This window comes from Eleginops maclovinus, chromosome 4 (genome assembly GCF_036324505.1).
Source record: "Eleginops maclovinus isolate JMC-PN-2008 ecotype Puerto Natales chromosome 4, JC_Emac_rtc_rv5, whole genome shotgun sequence".
Lineage (NCBI taxonomy): Eukaryota > Metazoa > Chordata > Actinopteri > Perciformes > Eleginopidae > Eleginops > Eleginops maclovinus.
In genome coordinates, this window is record NC_086352.1 from 1,754,416 (window position 1) to 1,769,984 (window position 15,569).

The window sequence follows — 15,569 nt, forward strand, 5'->3', positions numbered from 1 at the left end:
GCAGGAATGAGTCCTAAAACCCTGACATGACTCATTTCATCCCTTCCTGTCCCGTGGTCTGGAAGTCATGGGTTAATGGTCAAAATACGTCTGGAGGTTGCTAACAAGACTCTAAATGAGACGACTAAACGTCATCACGCCCAACATTAGCCGCCTTTAGCTTAGCGGTGTATTCATCAGAAGGTCTCTTTAGTTAAGTCCAACGATGTTAAATTGTCCAATCACAGACCACACCGTTTGTCAAAGTGAAGGCCAGCTTTCGTATGCAGATGACGCCGTCCCTCTGATTTTCCACACCTGTCAGTTTGGATTGTGGGTAATCAAATGCAGGAAGTCTCCGGTGTCTGTCCGTCTGCTCAGACAGAGCCGACCTGAGTCTGAACAACACGGACAGGTAAAGACATCTCCATGTTGCTTTGAGGGAGCTTTATTTCCCTTTGATACCAAATACTGTTGCTAGGGTTAGGGTTAGGCAATTACTGGACTTCAATTTAGGTGCCTTTGGTTAAAGTAGAAGTACTCAGGTCTTGTATTTGAATAAAGTAGAAGTACTCAGGTCTTGTACTTGAGTAAAGTAGAAGTACTCAGGTCTTGTATTTGAATAAAGTAGAAGTACTCAGGTCTTGTACTTGAGTAAAGTAGAAGTACTCAGGTCTTGTACTTGAGTAAAGTAGAAGTACTCAGATCTTGTACTTGAGTAAAGTAGAAGTACTCAGATCTTGTACTTAAGTAGAAGTACTCAGATCTTGTACTTGAGTAAAGTAGAAGTACTCAGATCTTGTACTTGAGTAAAGTAGAAGTACTCAGATCTTGTACTTGAATAAAGTAGAAGTACTCAGGTCTTGTTCTTGAGTAAAGTAGAAGTACTCAGATCTTGTACTTGAGTAAAGTAGAAGTACTCAGATCTTGTACTTGAGTAAAGTAGAAGTACTCAGATCTTGTACTTAAGTAGAAGTACTCAGATCTTGTACTTGAGTAAAGTAGAAGTACTCAGATCTTGTACTTGAGTAAAGTAGAAGTACTCAGATCTTGTACTTGAATAAAGTAGAAGTACTCAGATCTTGTACTTGAGTAAAGTAGAAGTACTCAGATCTTGTACTTGAGTAAAGTAGAAGTACTCAGATCTTGTACTTGAGTAAAGTAGAAGTACTCAGATCTTGTACTTAAGTAGAAGTACTCAGATCTTGTTCTTGAGTAAAGTAGAAGTACTCAGGTCTTGTACTTGAGTAAAGTAGAAGTACTCAGATCTTGTACTTGAGTAAAGTAGAAGTACTCAGATCTTGTACTTGAGTAAAGTAGAAGTACTCAGATCTTGTACTTGAGTAAAGTAGAAGTACTCAGATCTTGTACTTGAGTAAAGTAGAAGTACTCAGGTCTTGTACTTGAGTAAAGTAGAAGTACTCAGATCTTGTACTTGAGTAAAGTAGAAGTACTCAGATCTTGTACTTGAGTAAAGTAGAAGTACTCAGATCTTGTACTTGAGTAAAGTAGAAGTACTCAGGTCTTGTACTTGAGTAAAGTAGAAGTACTCAGGTCTTGTACTTGAGTAAAGTAGAAGTACTCAGATCTTGTACTTGAGTAAAGTAGAAGTACTCAGATCTTGTACTTGAGTAAAGTAGAAGTACTCAGGTCTTGTACTTGAGTAAAGTAGAAGTACTCAGATCTTGTACTTGAGTAAAGTAGAAGTACTCAGATCTTGTACTTGAGTAAAGTAGAAGTACTCAGATCTTGTACTTGAGTAAAGTAGAAGTACTCAGATCTTGTACTTGAGTAAAGTAGAAGTACTCAGATCTTGTACTTGAGTAAAGTAGAAGTACTCAGATCTTGTACTTGAGTAAAGTAGAAGTACTCAGATCTTGTACTTGAGTAAAGTAGAAGTACTCAGATCTTGTACTTGAGTAAAGTAGAAGTACTCAGATCTTGTACTTGAGTAAAGTAGAAGTACTCAGATCTTGTACTTGAGTAAAAGTTGATTACATCATTATTTCTAATCCGTAAAGTGACTACAGCTATATGTACATGTACATGTATATGTATATGTATATGTAGATGTAGATGTACATGTACATGTACATGTACATGTATATGTAGATGTACATGTACATGTACATGTACATGTATATGTATATGTAGATGTAGATGTACATGTATATGTATATGTATATGTAGATGTACATCTACATGTACATGTACATGTACATGTAGATGTAGATGTAGATGTAGATGTAGATGTAGATGTAGATGTACATGTACATGTACATCTACATGTACATGTACATGTAGATGTAGATGTAGATGTATATGTAGATGTACATGTACATGTACATGTACATGTAGATGTAGATGTATATGTAGATGTAGATGTAGATGTAGATGTATATGTATATGTAGATGTACATGTACATGTACATGTACATGTAGATGTAGATGTAGATGTAGATGTAGATGTAGATGTACATGTACATGTACATCTACATGTACATGTAGATGTAGATGTATATGTAGATGTACATGTACATGTACATGTACATCTACATGTACATGTACATGTAGATGTAGATGTAGATGTAGATGATGTAGTCATGTAGATGTAGATGTATATGTATATGTAGATGTAGATGTAGATGTAGATGTAGATGTAGATGTAGATGTAGATGTACATGTACATGTACATGTAGATGTAGATGTAGATGTACATGTACATGTACATCTACATGTACATGTAGATGTAGATGTAGATGTATATGTATATGTATATGTAGATGTAGATGTAGATGTATATGTATATGTATATGTATATGTATATATACATGTACATGTACATGTATATATACATGTACATGTACATGTATATTAAGCCTCCATGAAGCTGTTAAATCTCTCTGTGAATTTAGTTTGCTTGAGGTTGTGTAACCAGAGCTGGACGCCTCACAGACAAATATTCACGTTCAATACAAATATGTGGTCTTACCCACATGCTGAACAGCTGGAAGCGTCCTATCACTATTAAAATAGAACTTCCATGACTAAAGATTTGAAGCCGCCAATTAAAAGGATTTGCATGAAGTTTACAAGCGAGACGGACACCTGTGATAATACACCAGATGCATGCAAAGTGAAGAGTAAGGGCTGTGGGGCGACACCGAGGCAAGGGAGCTCTAGAAGAGGCTGTGATCCCGACCAAAGCAAAAGTATGTTCAGCGCCTCAGCCAGTGGCGGCTGGCCAACAGAGGGCGCTAGGGCGCCGCCCCACCACTCACCTCTCACCACATTTCCTTGAATAAGACATAAAACAAATGAAATAAAAATGAAATAAAAAAATACAAATATTTGAAATATATGTATATATTATTTTAGATGTGCAAGATAAACATTTCATAGTTAATGATGAGTAAAGTTGTTTCGTTCGTTGACAATGTCTGATTGGTGACCATCTGTATATGTGTTCATACTACATATGTTTATACTATGCCAATTATTCCCCCCTCTTTATACTGCCCTTATCTTTACATAATCCCTCTTAGCTGCATATACTGTACATACTCTATATATCACACTTGTTTCTCTTTGCACTTCTATCTCTCTATAATGTTGTTGTTGTTGTTGTTGTTGTTTTCATGTATGTAAATACACTGGTTTGATACCTTAGTACATGTATGTAAATACACTGGTTTGATACCTTAGTACATGTATGCATGCTTTGTTTTATACATTTTGGAGTTATAGCCCCCCCTGGAGAAAACTCCACCAGCCGCCACTGGATTTAACATCATGACACCTTCCCGGAAAGATAATGAAGCTGAAGCAGACAGAATCTATTGTGTGGCAGAAATGATAATGATCTTGGCCAATGAATGGAGGAGGTGTTGGAGACTTTAAATGCTTCCATTTGCCTGACAGCAAAGAAACGTTAGCCATGAAACAGATTAGTTTCAAAGTGCTTGACGTGATGTTTTGCAGTCAGGCACTCCGATTATTCCAACAGCACTTACATGTCCTTAGCATGTGTTTCCCTTCCATGATTCAGATCCACTGGATGTGGTGTGTTTTGTAATGGCCACCCTACAACCTTCCACTAAGTTTCCTTAGAATGAGGCCGTTAGCTTTCCCCTCATCCTGCCGACAGACCGTCTTTAACCTGGGGGAGATAAGAATGGACATTAGACTGTAGAGAGGAGCGTAGCGCCATTCTCTGAGCGTTGGTGTCTTTTTTGTGCAGGCGTTATCAGAAAAGGGCCGGTGAAGTCACCTAATAGAACATGGAGAAGTGTCCTGACGTGTCTTTAAGCTTTATGTGGACACTAAGACGAGCACATTGTAAAAGTGTCTTCTCTTTCGACAGATCAGATCTTAACGAAAACAGAACCTCGGCCGTGAGATGGACAAAGTTAACAGAACCAGTAACTTCGAGGAGCTCGTCTGGTACTTCCTGCCCACAGTGGTCCTGGTGCCTCCTCTTGGGCTTCCGGTCAACGCTGCAGTCCTGCGCCTCCTGCTGGGCAAACCTGGCATCTGCTCCACCTCTGAGGTCTTCATCCTGAACCTAGCCGTGTTCGACATGCTGTTCTGCTTCACGGTCGTCGTCGAGTACATCAACTTCCTGTGCAATACAACACTGGAGAACTCCAGGTTCCTGTCCTGGAGGTTGAGTCAGGCCGGGGGTCCGATGCTGCTCTGCGTTCTTTCTTTGGACGCCTACATGGCCGTCTGCCGCCCACTGATCTTCCTCCGTCTCAAAGACCCCAGGTTTCGCCTGTCCCTGTGCCTGCTGCTGAGCACCTTAGCGCTCGCTTCCTGCGGTCTTGCAAAAGTAGTCGTTGTTTCCAATATCGTGACCGTAGTGGGGATCCTAGCCGTGGCCATGCTGACCATCTCCACCTGCAACATCCTGATCCTCAGGTCGCTGCGGCAGTCGGGTCCCGGCAGGAAGGAGCTGCACCCGGTGAAGAAGCAAGCGTTTAAGACGGTGCTCACGGCGTTGGTGATGGTGGAATTCCACTACCTGCCGTCGCTCACAGAGTCCCTGATCAAGGTGTTGTTTCCCAGTCTTCTACCGCCTTACTCCATCCTCACCAGTATCACCTTCTTAATTCTCTCGATGAGCAGCTTCGTTCAACCGCTGTCGTATCTCGTACGCACCAAACAGCTGCCGAAGATAGGATGCAACCGCAGGGCGGCGGCTGAGGCCAAGACTACAGCAAGTTAGAGCGGAGGGATCAGAGAGAAGAGCTGCAACCACACCTTTCGTTAAGATCTACCAAAAGGAAAGCTGGAGCTGTGGAAATGGTTCGGCTTATTTTAAGCTCATGTACTTGCAGGATTCCTGTTTGACTGAGTTTGTTCTTCATGGTTTATCGCCCTCACTGAGAGCTCCTTCGGATGATTTAAATGCTGTGAGCGGCTGCACAGGGGATTTTTAGTTTGAATTCTGCTAGTTAGTTAAAACTAACTAGCAGAATTAATATTTGAGGAGAATGCATCGAAGTTACCTGAGTAACTATTGACTCTCAGATACGGAGTCAGTCTATGTATTTCTGATCATCCTTGTGTTGATGTCCTTGATCTTATATTTAACATGTTCTAAGAATGCACGTTTTAATAAGGATAACCATCTACCCATCAGACACAAGAACACCTGCTGGGAAATGCAGATTTGTCCAACGACCTTACTGTTACCGGGGTGTGTGTGTGTGTGTGTGTGTGTGTGTTTTAAAAAAAAAACCTGAACAATTCTAAAAGTCAGAATTCTTTTAAAAAGTTGAAATCTATGAAAAACGTCCGAATTCTGAACCGTATTCTGTACTCGGTGTGAAACTGGTGACCCGTTCACAGAGGAGAGAACTGTATATCTGGATTGGACTTGAAATTGAGCTTCTCTATCTAAACATGGAAAAAGTGATTTTGCTGCTAGAGAAATAACTGTAGAGACAGCAGCTGAACTCTTACTGTTTAAAATGTGGTTGTGATTACTTTGAAAATGTTCTGGAAGATAAAGGTTTTCTCCTTAAAGTCTACAGGGAACAATAAAGGCGACAGAAACGAAGACATCACAATATCTCATTTAATCCTTCAGACAAACCTCTTTCAGTCTTTGATCACGACTCATGAATCCGTTCCATTTTACAATCGGCAGCAACAGCAATAAACGTCTGAATGTACCGCCTCATTTGGGCTTTTATTATTTGAGGAAAGTAAATGTATTCACAAAGATGAACCCAAAGAGTGATCGGAACTGTAATGTTTTCAGGACAGAGCACGGAGAAACACCACCAGGCTGTTCAACAGCTTTAAGGATCCAAACAGTTAAATCTCTTCTGGAAAATAAAACTCAATATTTAAACCAAAAATAGATATTGGAAGAGCCCAGCATTTACATTTCAGATCATAGCAAACATGCGTTTATGAGTTGGTATAAATGTAAATCATTTGTCTAAATATGATCAGAGCAGCCTTTCTAATCCCGGCAGTAATAATGAAATATGGGGCTGTGAATAAACCCCTTTACATTAAGCATCAGGACGTTAGCACTGCATCGCCGTCCTTCATCTACAACCAGTTTAAATACAAACAATGCATTAGGTTAGAAAGGAATTAGACCTCCACAATTATATCAAAATATATAATAAATAATTCCTGATTTGTAATTCGTCGTGATCAAAGTTGTAGAAAATCAGAAAGCCTTTTTCAAAACGTCCTTCAAGACGGGGTTTAAGACATTCCTTTGACCTGAAATCTCCTCTCTGGACTTCAGAACAACTCAGTCTCTCCTCCTCCTGCTGCTTAAAGGTTCTGAACACAAATTCTTCATCATGTGTGTTCTGTAGAAGTCTTTAAAAGAGGTTATCAAAAGAGCTTTTCAAGTATACAAGTACTGGGAATAAAATCAAAAGGTGAAGAGAAACCAAAGAGAAGCTGCATATTTTATAAGGCATTTGAAATCCAACCCTGAAAACATCCACTGCTGCCCCGTCACAGAAGATAGCAGGACACTCCCTCTGCATACTCACATCCTGAGACAGCAGTGGAAGAACCTATTTGCAAACCAGACCTTTATTTTGATAGGATTTTAATAGTGATTAATTTAGTACCCCAATGGGCTCCTTCGTGAGGTCAGGAAGCCTTAAGGGGCCGGCGGCCACCAAGAGTCAATGAAGTTCACTCAGAAACACTTACGGCGTTTAACACTGGTACAACGAAAAGTCCATGTGGAATAGAGAGGTGCAGGAATGAGTCGCTATCCCCGACATGAGTCAGCATTTTTTTCCAATTCCTGTCCCCTGGTCTGGAGGTCAACGGTTTTCTAAATGTGATTTTGGTTGTTTGCCTGAATTAAGGTCTGTGGTTAACACGAGCTGAAGAGACTTCAATTCTACGACATAAAACACGTCAGTAAATAAATACCTCACTGCTGGATTTAAAAACAGAGGCTAACAAGAGTCTAAATGAGACGACTAAATGGCATCACGCCCAACATTAGCCTCCTTTAGCTTAGCGGTGGTGACGTGAAGTCATGTGACCGTGCTGTAGTTCCTTTATAGTCCAACATTAGCCTCCTTTAGCTTAGCGGTGGTGACCTGAAGTCATGTGACCGTGCTGTAGTTCCTTTATAGCCCAACATTAGCCTCCTTTATCTTAGCGGTGGTGACGTGAAGTCATGTGACCGTGCTGTAGTTCCTTTATAGCCCAACATTAGCCTCCTTTAGCTTAGCGGTGGTGACCTGAAGTCATGTGACCGTGCTGTACTTCCTCTATAGTCTAGCGTTAGCTTCTTACTTCAGAAATCCTAAGAGGCGTTAACATGTGGAGATTCTCCTGCTGAACTAAACCTGTAAGCATCACAAACGTTCATATTAATTCCTGCAATAATCCAAAATCACATGGAGAGAACCCATTGGACCAGAGGGATGCTGCCTTCAGGGTCCAACACAGAAATAGGTCATCCCTGCAGCGCTCTAAAGCACAGAACCTGAAATATGAATAACATATATTAATAACGATCAGAAATGATCCTGTGGCACTCTCTCGTCACTGAGAGCATAATGTTTCCAGAACTTTATGCTCCGTGTTTCAGCAGGTAGACTTTTGGTTTTCATTATTTACACGTGTGTTCAAAGCCTTACATTCCTTCCTATGATTTCTGTGACCATTTAAAACACTGAACATCCCGTCAGCAGCATCGGGCCCTGAACGCACCTCAGACCAGGTTCATTTATTATTTGAATCCTGAACACCTGAGACCTCCTGCCGGGTCGGAGGGAGTCTTAGGAGGATATCTGTCCGTGAACACGGAACCGGTAAAGACACGTGTACTCCATGTGACCCCAGTTACTGAGGACGCGCAACTCCACCAGTCTGTACACCACGTCACTGGGCTCCTGAGGAGGAGGAGGGGAGGAGGAAGAGGAGAATCACAAACATTTTAGAGATAAAGAAAACAGAAACTCCATTTAAGACTGATTTGTTGATTTTAGTACAAGACCTGAGTACTTCTACTTTACTCAAGTACAAGACCTGAGTACTTCTACTTTACTCAAGTACAAGACCTGAGTACTTCTACTTTTACTCAAGTACAAGATCTGAGTACTTCTACTTTACTCAAGTACAAGACCTGAGTACTTCTACTTTTACTCAAGTACAAGATCTGAGTACTTCTACTTTACTCAAGTACAAGACCTGAGTACTTCTACTTTACTCAAGTACAAGATCTGAGTACTTCTACTTTACTCAAGTACAAGACCTGAGTACTTCTACTTTTACTCAAGTACAAGATCTGAGTACTTCTACTTTACTCAAGTACAAGACCTGAGTACTTCTACTTTTACTCAAGTACAAGACCTGAGTACTTCTACTTTACTCAAGTACAAGACCTGAGTACTTCTACTTTACTCAAGTACAAGACCTGAGTACTTCTACTTTACTCAAGTACAAGATCTGAGTACTTCTACTTTACTCAAGTACAAGATCTGAGTACTTCTACTTTACTCAAGTACAAGATCTGAGTACTTCTACTTTACTCAAGTACAAGATCTGAGTACTTCTACTTTACTCAAGTACAAGATCTGAGTACTTCTACTTTACTCAAGTACAAGATCTGAGTACTTCTACTTTACTCAAGTACAAGATCTGAGTACTTCTACTTTACTCAAGTACAAGATCTGAGTACTTCTACTTTACTCAAGTACAAGACCTGAGTACTTCTACTTTACTCAAGTACAAGATCTGAGTACTTCTACTTTACTCAAGTACAAGATCTGAGTACTTCTACTTTACTCAAGTACAAGATCTGAGTACTTCTACTTTACTCAAGTACAAGATCTGAGTACTTCTACTTTACTCTAGTACAAGATCTGAGTACTTCTACTTTACTCTAGTACAAGATCTGAGTACTTCTACTTTACTCAAGAACAAGACCTGAGTACTTCTACTTTTACTCAAGAACAAGACCTGAGTACTTCTACTTTACTCTAGTACAAGATCTGAGTACTTCTACTTTACTCAAGTACAAGATCTGAGTACTTCTACTTTACTCAAGTACAAGATCTGAGTACTTCTACTTTACTCAAGTACAAGATCTGAGTACTTCTACTTTACTCAAGTACAAGATCTGAGTACTTCTAATTTACTCAAGTACAAGATCTGAGTACTTCTACTTTTACTCAAGTACAAGATCTGAGTACTTCTACTTTACTCAAGAACAAGACCTGAGTACTTCTACTTTTACTCAAGAACAAGACCTGAGTACTTCTACTTTACTCAAGTACAAGATCTGAGTACTTCTAATTTACTCAAGTACAAGATCTGAGTACTTCTACTTTACTCAATTACAAGACCTGAGTACTTCTACTTTACTCAAGTACAAGATCTGAGTACTTCTACTTTACTCAAGTACAAGATCTGAGTACTTCTAATTTACTCAAGTACAAGATCTGAGTACTTCTACTTTTACTCAAGTACAAGATCTGAGTACTTCTACTTTACTCAAGAACAAGACCTGAGTACTTCTACTTTTACTCAAGAACAAGACCTGAGTACTTCTACTTTACTCAAGAACAAGACCTGAGTACTTCTACTTTTACTCAAGAACAAGACCTGGGTACTTCTACTTTACTCAAGTACAAGACCTGAGTACTTCTACTTTACTCAAGTACCAGATCTGAGTACTTCTACTTTACTCAAGTACAAGATCTGAGTACTTCTACTTTACTCAAGTACAAGATCTGAGTACTTCTACTTTACTCAAGTACAAGATCTGAGTACTTCTACTTTTACTCAAGATCTGAGTACTTCTACTTTTACTCAAGATCTGAGTACTTCTACTTTACTCAAGTACCAGATCTGAGTACTCCCCCCCCTCTGCTTTTAGAGCAGGAAGTGATGTCATCAGTGTGAACTCACAGGCAGTGTGAAGGTCTGCGTGGGGGCTCCGTTCTGATCGTAGGTGAAGGTCCCGAGCAGGGCCCCCTCCTCAGACTCCTCCCTCAGCCCCTGAAACACAGAGGGAAAGAACTGAAGACCTGAAGCAGATTCTGGCTGGTATTCATGTCTCTCCGTTGGGGGGGGGACTCACATAGACCTGGAAGTCTCGGGGGGCCGAGTCGATGCGTCCGGTGGGGGAGTTGTACCGGGCGAGGTGGTCCAGCGTCACGTGACTCACGGTGACGGGGTGAGACAGGGAGATCAGCAGGGTGCCCTCAACGCCGTGGAACGCCCAACATTTGCCCGGCAACAGCACGGGGAAACCCTGAGGGACACGCAGGGGGGGAGACTTTATTACTGATGAGAGAGGGGGGAGGACTGAAGGGGGAGGGGACTACATAATAAACAATAAGTGGAAGGTGATGGAGGAGGAAGAAGAGGAGCAGGAGGATGAGGAAGAAGAGGAAGAGGAGGAGGAAGAAGAGAAGCAGGAGGATGAGGAGGAAGAGGAACAGGAGGAGGAGGAACAAAAGGAGGAAGAGGAAGAGGAGGAGGAAGAGGAGGAACAGGAGGATGAGGAAGAAGAGGAAGATGAGGAGGAGGAGGTCGAAGAAGAGGAGCAACAGGAGGAGCAGGAGGAGGAGGAAGAAGAGGATCAGAAGGAAGAGGAGGAGGAGGAATAAAAGGAGAAGGATGAGGAAGAAGCAGAGGAGGAACAGGAGGAGCAGGAGGATGAGGAAGAAGAGGAAGATGAGGAAGATGAGGAGGAGGTGGAAGAAGAGGAGCAACAGGAGGAGGAACAGGAAAAGGACGAGCAGGAAGAGGAGGAGGAAGAAGAGAAAGAGGAGGAAGAGGAGAACTTTGTTTTGTTTGATGGTCGGTGGACAGAGAGCCTGTGCCTCAGCTCTGAGAGGAGGACAGAGGTCACAAGTCAAAGGTCACAGGTCAAAGATCAAAGGTCACATGTCATGGACTGAAGGAGAGGAACCTGGATGACGGTGCGCGGGCTCTCTGAGGGATACCAGAGAGGGAATCCAAACAGAGTGACGCAGGCCGAGCGGATACGGTACGTCTCCGAACACCTGGTGCTGATCACACTGGCTCCTACACACACACACACACACACACACACACACACACACACACACACACACACACACACACACACACACACACACACGTTATTTTTGCCTGGGTTGTCAGAGCTCTCAGTTGTTGAACTGAAGCCGATGTTCCTGACCTTGAGTCTCCAGAGCGAAGTCGGCCATCTTGTCGGCGCCGGGGCGTCCGCAGTCTGAGCAGCTGCCTCTGTCCCCGGGGCGCAGCGCGTCCTGATCCTGAGGCACATCCACAGTGCGCACCGGAAACACGTGCAGAATAAGTATTCCTTTTGAAGCTGCTGTTATCGGAATATCATTGATATGCACCAAGGTCACGACCCCCACAGGACTCTGCAGGATGTTAGCGTGCAGTGAGCGGTCCTGACCCTCCACCCACCTGTATGCGGTCGCTGAGCCACTTCTCCAGGGCCTGCTGCAGCTCGGGGGTCAGCTGGTGCTGGAGGGGCGCCTGGCTGGGCTCAGGACAGGGGGCCGGGGGTGGCATCATCTGCAGGGACGACCACTCCTGGGTTAACTACAGGAAACACACACACACAGTCACATGACAGGCAGACGGGTGGGAGGAGCAGCAAGTGTTTCTCCTCCAGCTGCTACCTTCGAGTTCTGCTCCTCTAAAGTCTGGATCCTGAGTCTGAGGCCGTCTGCGGCGGAGAGGCTCTGCGTCTGATGAGCCTCCATCTGCCGGATCAGGTCTGAAGCCTCCTGCTGCAGACGCTGACGGCTCTCTGAGCCCAGGACCTGAAGCTGAGCCTTCAGATCCTGCAGGTCTTTTAGATCCTGCAGGTCTTTCAGGTCCTTCAGGTCCCTCAGGTCCAGCTGCAGACTCTCCTTCATCTAAAGGAAACGATACCACAGTGTTGACTGGATTAGCAGTGAGATGGGAGGTAAAGTGACGGGGAGGATGGGTCTTATAAAACCTCACAGGACCGATGGAAAGAGATGAACACACTCAGCTGATTAAAAACCTCCTTTTTCAGCAATAACTTAAAAAACGTGAGAAAGATCCAGAAAGGAACCAGTGAGAGATGATTGAGAACATATCCAAACTGAATCGACCCCCGGAGGGCGAGTGAACAGATGAGGGTTAATAAAAGCAACAGAAAAGTGAACCAGTATCCTCTGCAGTGCTCCATCTTCACCACTAGAGGGCATTCACACAACCCTGAGGAGACTCCAGGCACACAGTCTGTACAACAACAACAACAACAGCAGGAGAAGAACAGAGAGGTAACAGAGACAGTCCCTCACCTGAGACAGGGTGAGCTCCTGCTTCAGCTGCTGCTCCTCCTGAAACACACACACACACACAGGTTACACTCTGCAGCATGTGCAGCTGATATGCGTCCCTCTGATCTGTGTTTACCAGAAGTCGTTGCATCTTCTCTTCTACAGCTCCAGACACAACAGCTGAGTCCTGGAGGGGGAAACAGGGACTCTTATTAACACTTAAATGAACAGCAACATGAACCCCCCATACCCCCCCAAAACAAAGATGAGGTTCTTCATCTGAAGGTCTTTCACTCACCAGAAGCTGCTCCATCTTCGCGTCGACAGCAGCCGACACCACAGCTGGATCCTGGAGGAGAGACAGGGGCTTTAAATGGTATGATTCAATAACACATATTTTCATGCAAACGTCCCTAAAATAAGTAAACCGTTTGTTTATATTCACCAGAAGGTGTTGCATCTTTGTGTCGACAGCAGCGGACACCACAGCTGGATCCTAACAGGAATACATGTATTCTTAATACTATCAGACACAAAAAGACTGCATGTGTTCTGATCCTTCATCCCCAAACAATGATGAGTTGGTCATTTAATATTCACCAGAAGGCGTTGCATCTTCGCATCTACGGCAGCGGACACAACAGCTGGATCCTAGGAGAGAAAACAGGGCTCTTCATATAGTTTTGAGATTTTTAAAAAGCCCAACATGTTCATGCTAACAACCCTCAGAGGATAATCACTCACCAGAAGACGTTGCATCTTAGCATCCACAGCAGCCGACACAACAGCTGGATCCTGGAGGAGAAACAGCACTCTTAATAATGTTGAGACACAAAAAGAGCCCCCATGTTTATGCAAACAGCCCCCAAATAGGTAGGAATTTAGAATTTGTATTAATCTTTAGGGGACAATCATTCACCAGAAGACGTTGCATCTTCACGTCCACAGCAGCGGAAACCACAGCTGGATCCTGGGAGAGAAAACGGGCTCTTAAAAACGGTATTGAGATTTAAAGACCCCACCATGTTCGTGCAAACAACCTGAAATACGTATGAATTCATAACGTTTTAATCATTAAGAGGATCCGTGTTCACCAGAAGACGTTGCATCTTAGCGTCCACAGCAGCGGAAACCACAGCTGGATCCTGGAGGAGGACACAAGGACTGTTAATATCATGGAGGTCCAAATCTAGACCTCTCATTCTCAACACCAAAACACATGGATATTTTACTCTGCAATATTTCTGCTCCTCCTGTGTTACTGCTTCTTCACTTAGTTTATAATGCTGCTACTTATTTTATACCTTCTGTTTGAAAAGTCAGTCAACTTGTTTCTTTGTCTTTTATCTGCACCCTAAATCTATTAGAGGAGTAACGGGTTTCTGATTCACCAGAAGACGCTGAATCTTTGCTTCTACGGCAGCCGACACGACAGCCGGATCCTGCAGGAGGAGAGAGGACTTTAATATCCATGAATATAGGTCATTCATTTCAATTGTCATAATATGTGTTTTGTTACCAGGAGATGTTGTATCCTCGCCTCCACAGCCGCAGACACCAGGGCTGCATCCTAAAGGAATACAAAACAACCTTTATTTTTTTAAAGATATTTTTGGGGGCTTTCTGCCTGTAATCGGAGAGGACAGTGGAGAGTGACAGGAAAGTGGGAGAGAGGGTCGGGGTGGGATCCGGAAAGGACCACGGGTCGGGAATCGGACCTGGGTCGCCGGCGTACGGTGCAGGTGCCCCAGCCAGTTGCGCCACGGCCGGGGCCACAAAACAACCTTTAAATCAGACTCACAGAGGAGACCCATCTCTTCTAGCCCAGAATCGTTACTGAAGCTTTGATCAAGCTTACAGTCAGTGCATTTAATCATGAAGATCAAACCTTCAAGTGAGCCACACTTTCCTACATGCTACTCACAGAAAGAATCCATTTGAGAAACGTGTGGGGGATTTATTACGAACACTGGCTTCCTGTCTGTGCTGGTTTATGAAACACTGAATGGTTCATTCTGACCTCCGGCTGCCTTATGGAGAAGCAGCGTTCAGGTATTTTGCTCCAAATATCTGGAACACACTCCCAGAAACCTGCAGGTCCTTTTAAATCCAGCCAGAAGACTTTTCTGTTTCCGTTACATCAAAATCCATTCATCTTTTACTGAAAACAGCTGCACCTTATTCCTCTCTCTACTTTAGCTTGATTTACCTTGGAGAGCACTTGCTGGTTTGCAGCTTGATCAACCTCTCAAATGCAGCATTTTAACCCTCAGACACACACACACACACACACACACACACACACACACACACACACACACACACACACACACACACACACACACACAAAGATGAGCCGCCCTACCACCACATGCTGCATGGAGTTGGGTTGATGAAGAGGAGGAGAGGAGATGAAGGGCACTGGTTGACTCGCTTTGGTTGGAGACTTAGTGACGGCCATACGGGAGATGAGGGAGGTCACCAGAGGGAGGAGGAACCACACACCTGGAGGGAACAGGAGTACACACACACTTCAGACCTCAAAACGCCGGAGGAAAGGCCAAACACAGTCCGTTATTCTTCGTCATGCAGAGCTTTAAGAGGCGTCTGGGAAATATCTGAGAGAGGAACCTCTGTTTGTGGTATTTATTTGAGCAGGTGGCACCGGAGAGTCTCCTAGATGTGATTGTAAAATAAGCAACTGAATTAAATGTGTTTGTGACTCACAGAGGAGAAGGAAGAGGAGGAGGAGGAGGAGCAGAGCGAAGGCCTTCTTCATGCGGCCGCTGGCTGAAGCTGCTGCAG

General features: G+C 43.3%; 2 protein-coding genes across 10 annotated transcripts in view; one reads left to right on the top strand and one right to left on the bottom strand.

Annotated features, from left to right (window-relative positions):
- LOC134862773 (C-X-C chemokine receptor type 2-like) lies at window positions 1–6,065 on the top strand. The gene is made up of 2 exons (XM_063880857.1): window positions 1–394; window positions 4,343–6,065. The coding sequence occupies exon 2, from the start codon at window positions 4,379–4,381 to the stop codon at window positions 5,204–5,206; it is 828 nt and encodes a 275-aa protein (XP_063736927.1). The 5' UTR covers window positions 1–394; window positions 4,343–4,378; the 3' UTR covers window positions 5,207–6,065.
- The window catches only part of LOC134862724 (SUN domain-containing protein 2-like), a 23,592-nt gene continuing 14,070 nt past the window's right edge, over window positions 6,048–15,569 (bottom strand). For 2 of the 9 annotated variants that reach the window (XM_063880760.1, XM_063880759.1), the window contains exons 6-24: window positions 15,492–15,563; window positions 15,130–15,269; window positions 14,284–14,334; window positions 14,156–14,206; window positions 13,859–13,909; window positions 13,684–13,734; window positions 13,509–13,559; window positions 13,365–13,415; window positions 13,210–13,260; window positions 13,063–13,131; window positions 12,901–12,951; window positions 12,786–12,824; window positions 12,132–12,371; window positions 11,914–12,051; window positions 11,657–11,753; window positions 11,405–11,520; window positions 10,568–10,741; window positions 10,396–10,485; window positions 6,048–8,375 (exon numbers count right to left, since the gene is read on the bottom strand). In XM_063880760.1, the coding sequence (XP_063736830.1) occupies window positions 8,262–8,375; window positions 10,396–10,485; window positions 10,568–10,741; window positions 11,405–11,520; window positions 11,657–11,753; window positions 11,914–12,051; window positions 12,132–12,371; window positions 12,786–12,824; window positions 12,901–12,951; window positions 13,063–13,131; window positions 13,210–13,260; window positions 13,365–13,415; window positions 13,509–13,559; window positions 13,684–13,734; window positions 13,859–13,909; window positions 14,156–14,206; window positions 14,284–14,334; window positions 15,130–15,269; window positions 15,492–15,563 (1,697 nt within the window). In that variant the 3' untranslated portion in view covers window positions 6,048–8,261. The remainder of the gene's footprint in view (window positions 8,376–10,395; window positions 10,486–10,567; window positions 10,742–11,404; window positions 11,521–11,656; window positions 11,754–11,913; window positions 12,052–12,131; window positions 12,372–12,785; window positions 12,825–12,900; window positions 12,952–13,062; window positions 13,132–13,209; window positions 13,261–13,364; window positions 13,416–13,508; window positions 13,560–13,683; window positions 13,735–13,858; window positions 13,910–14,155; window positions 14,207–14,283; window positions 14,335–15,129; window positions 15,270–15,491; window positions 15,564–15,569) is intronic. The other 7 variants (XM_063880761.1, XM_063880762.1, XM_063880763.1 and 4 more) reach the window with 7 other exon arrangements.

Coding starts and splice junctions, on each gene's coding strand:
- LOC134862773 (XM_063880857.1), top strand. CDS start 4,379: ATGGACAAAGTTAACAGAACCAGTAACTTCGAGGAGCTCGTCTGGTAC.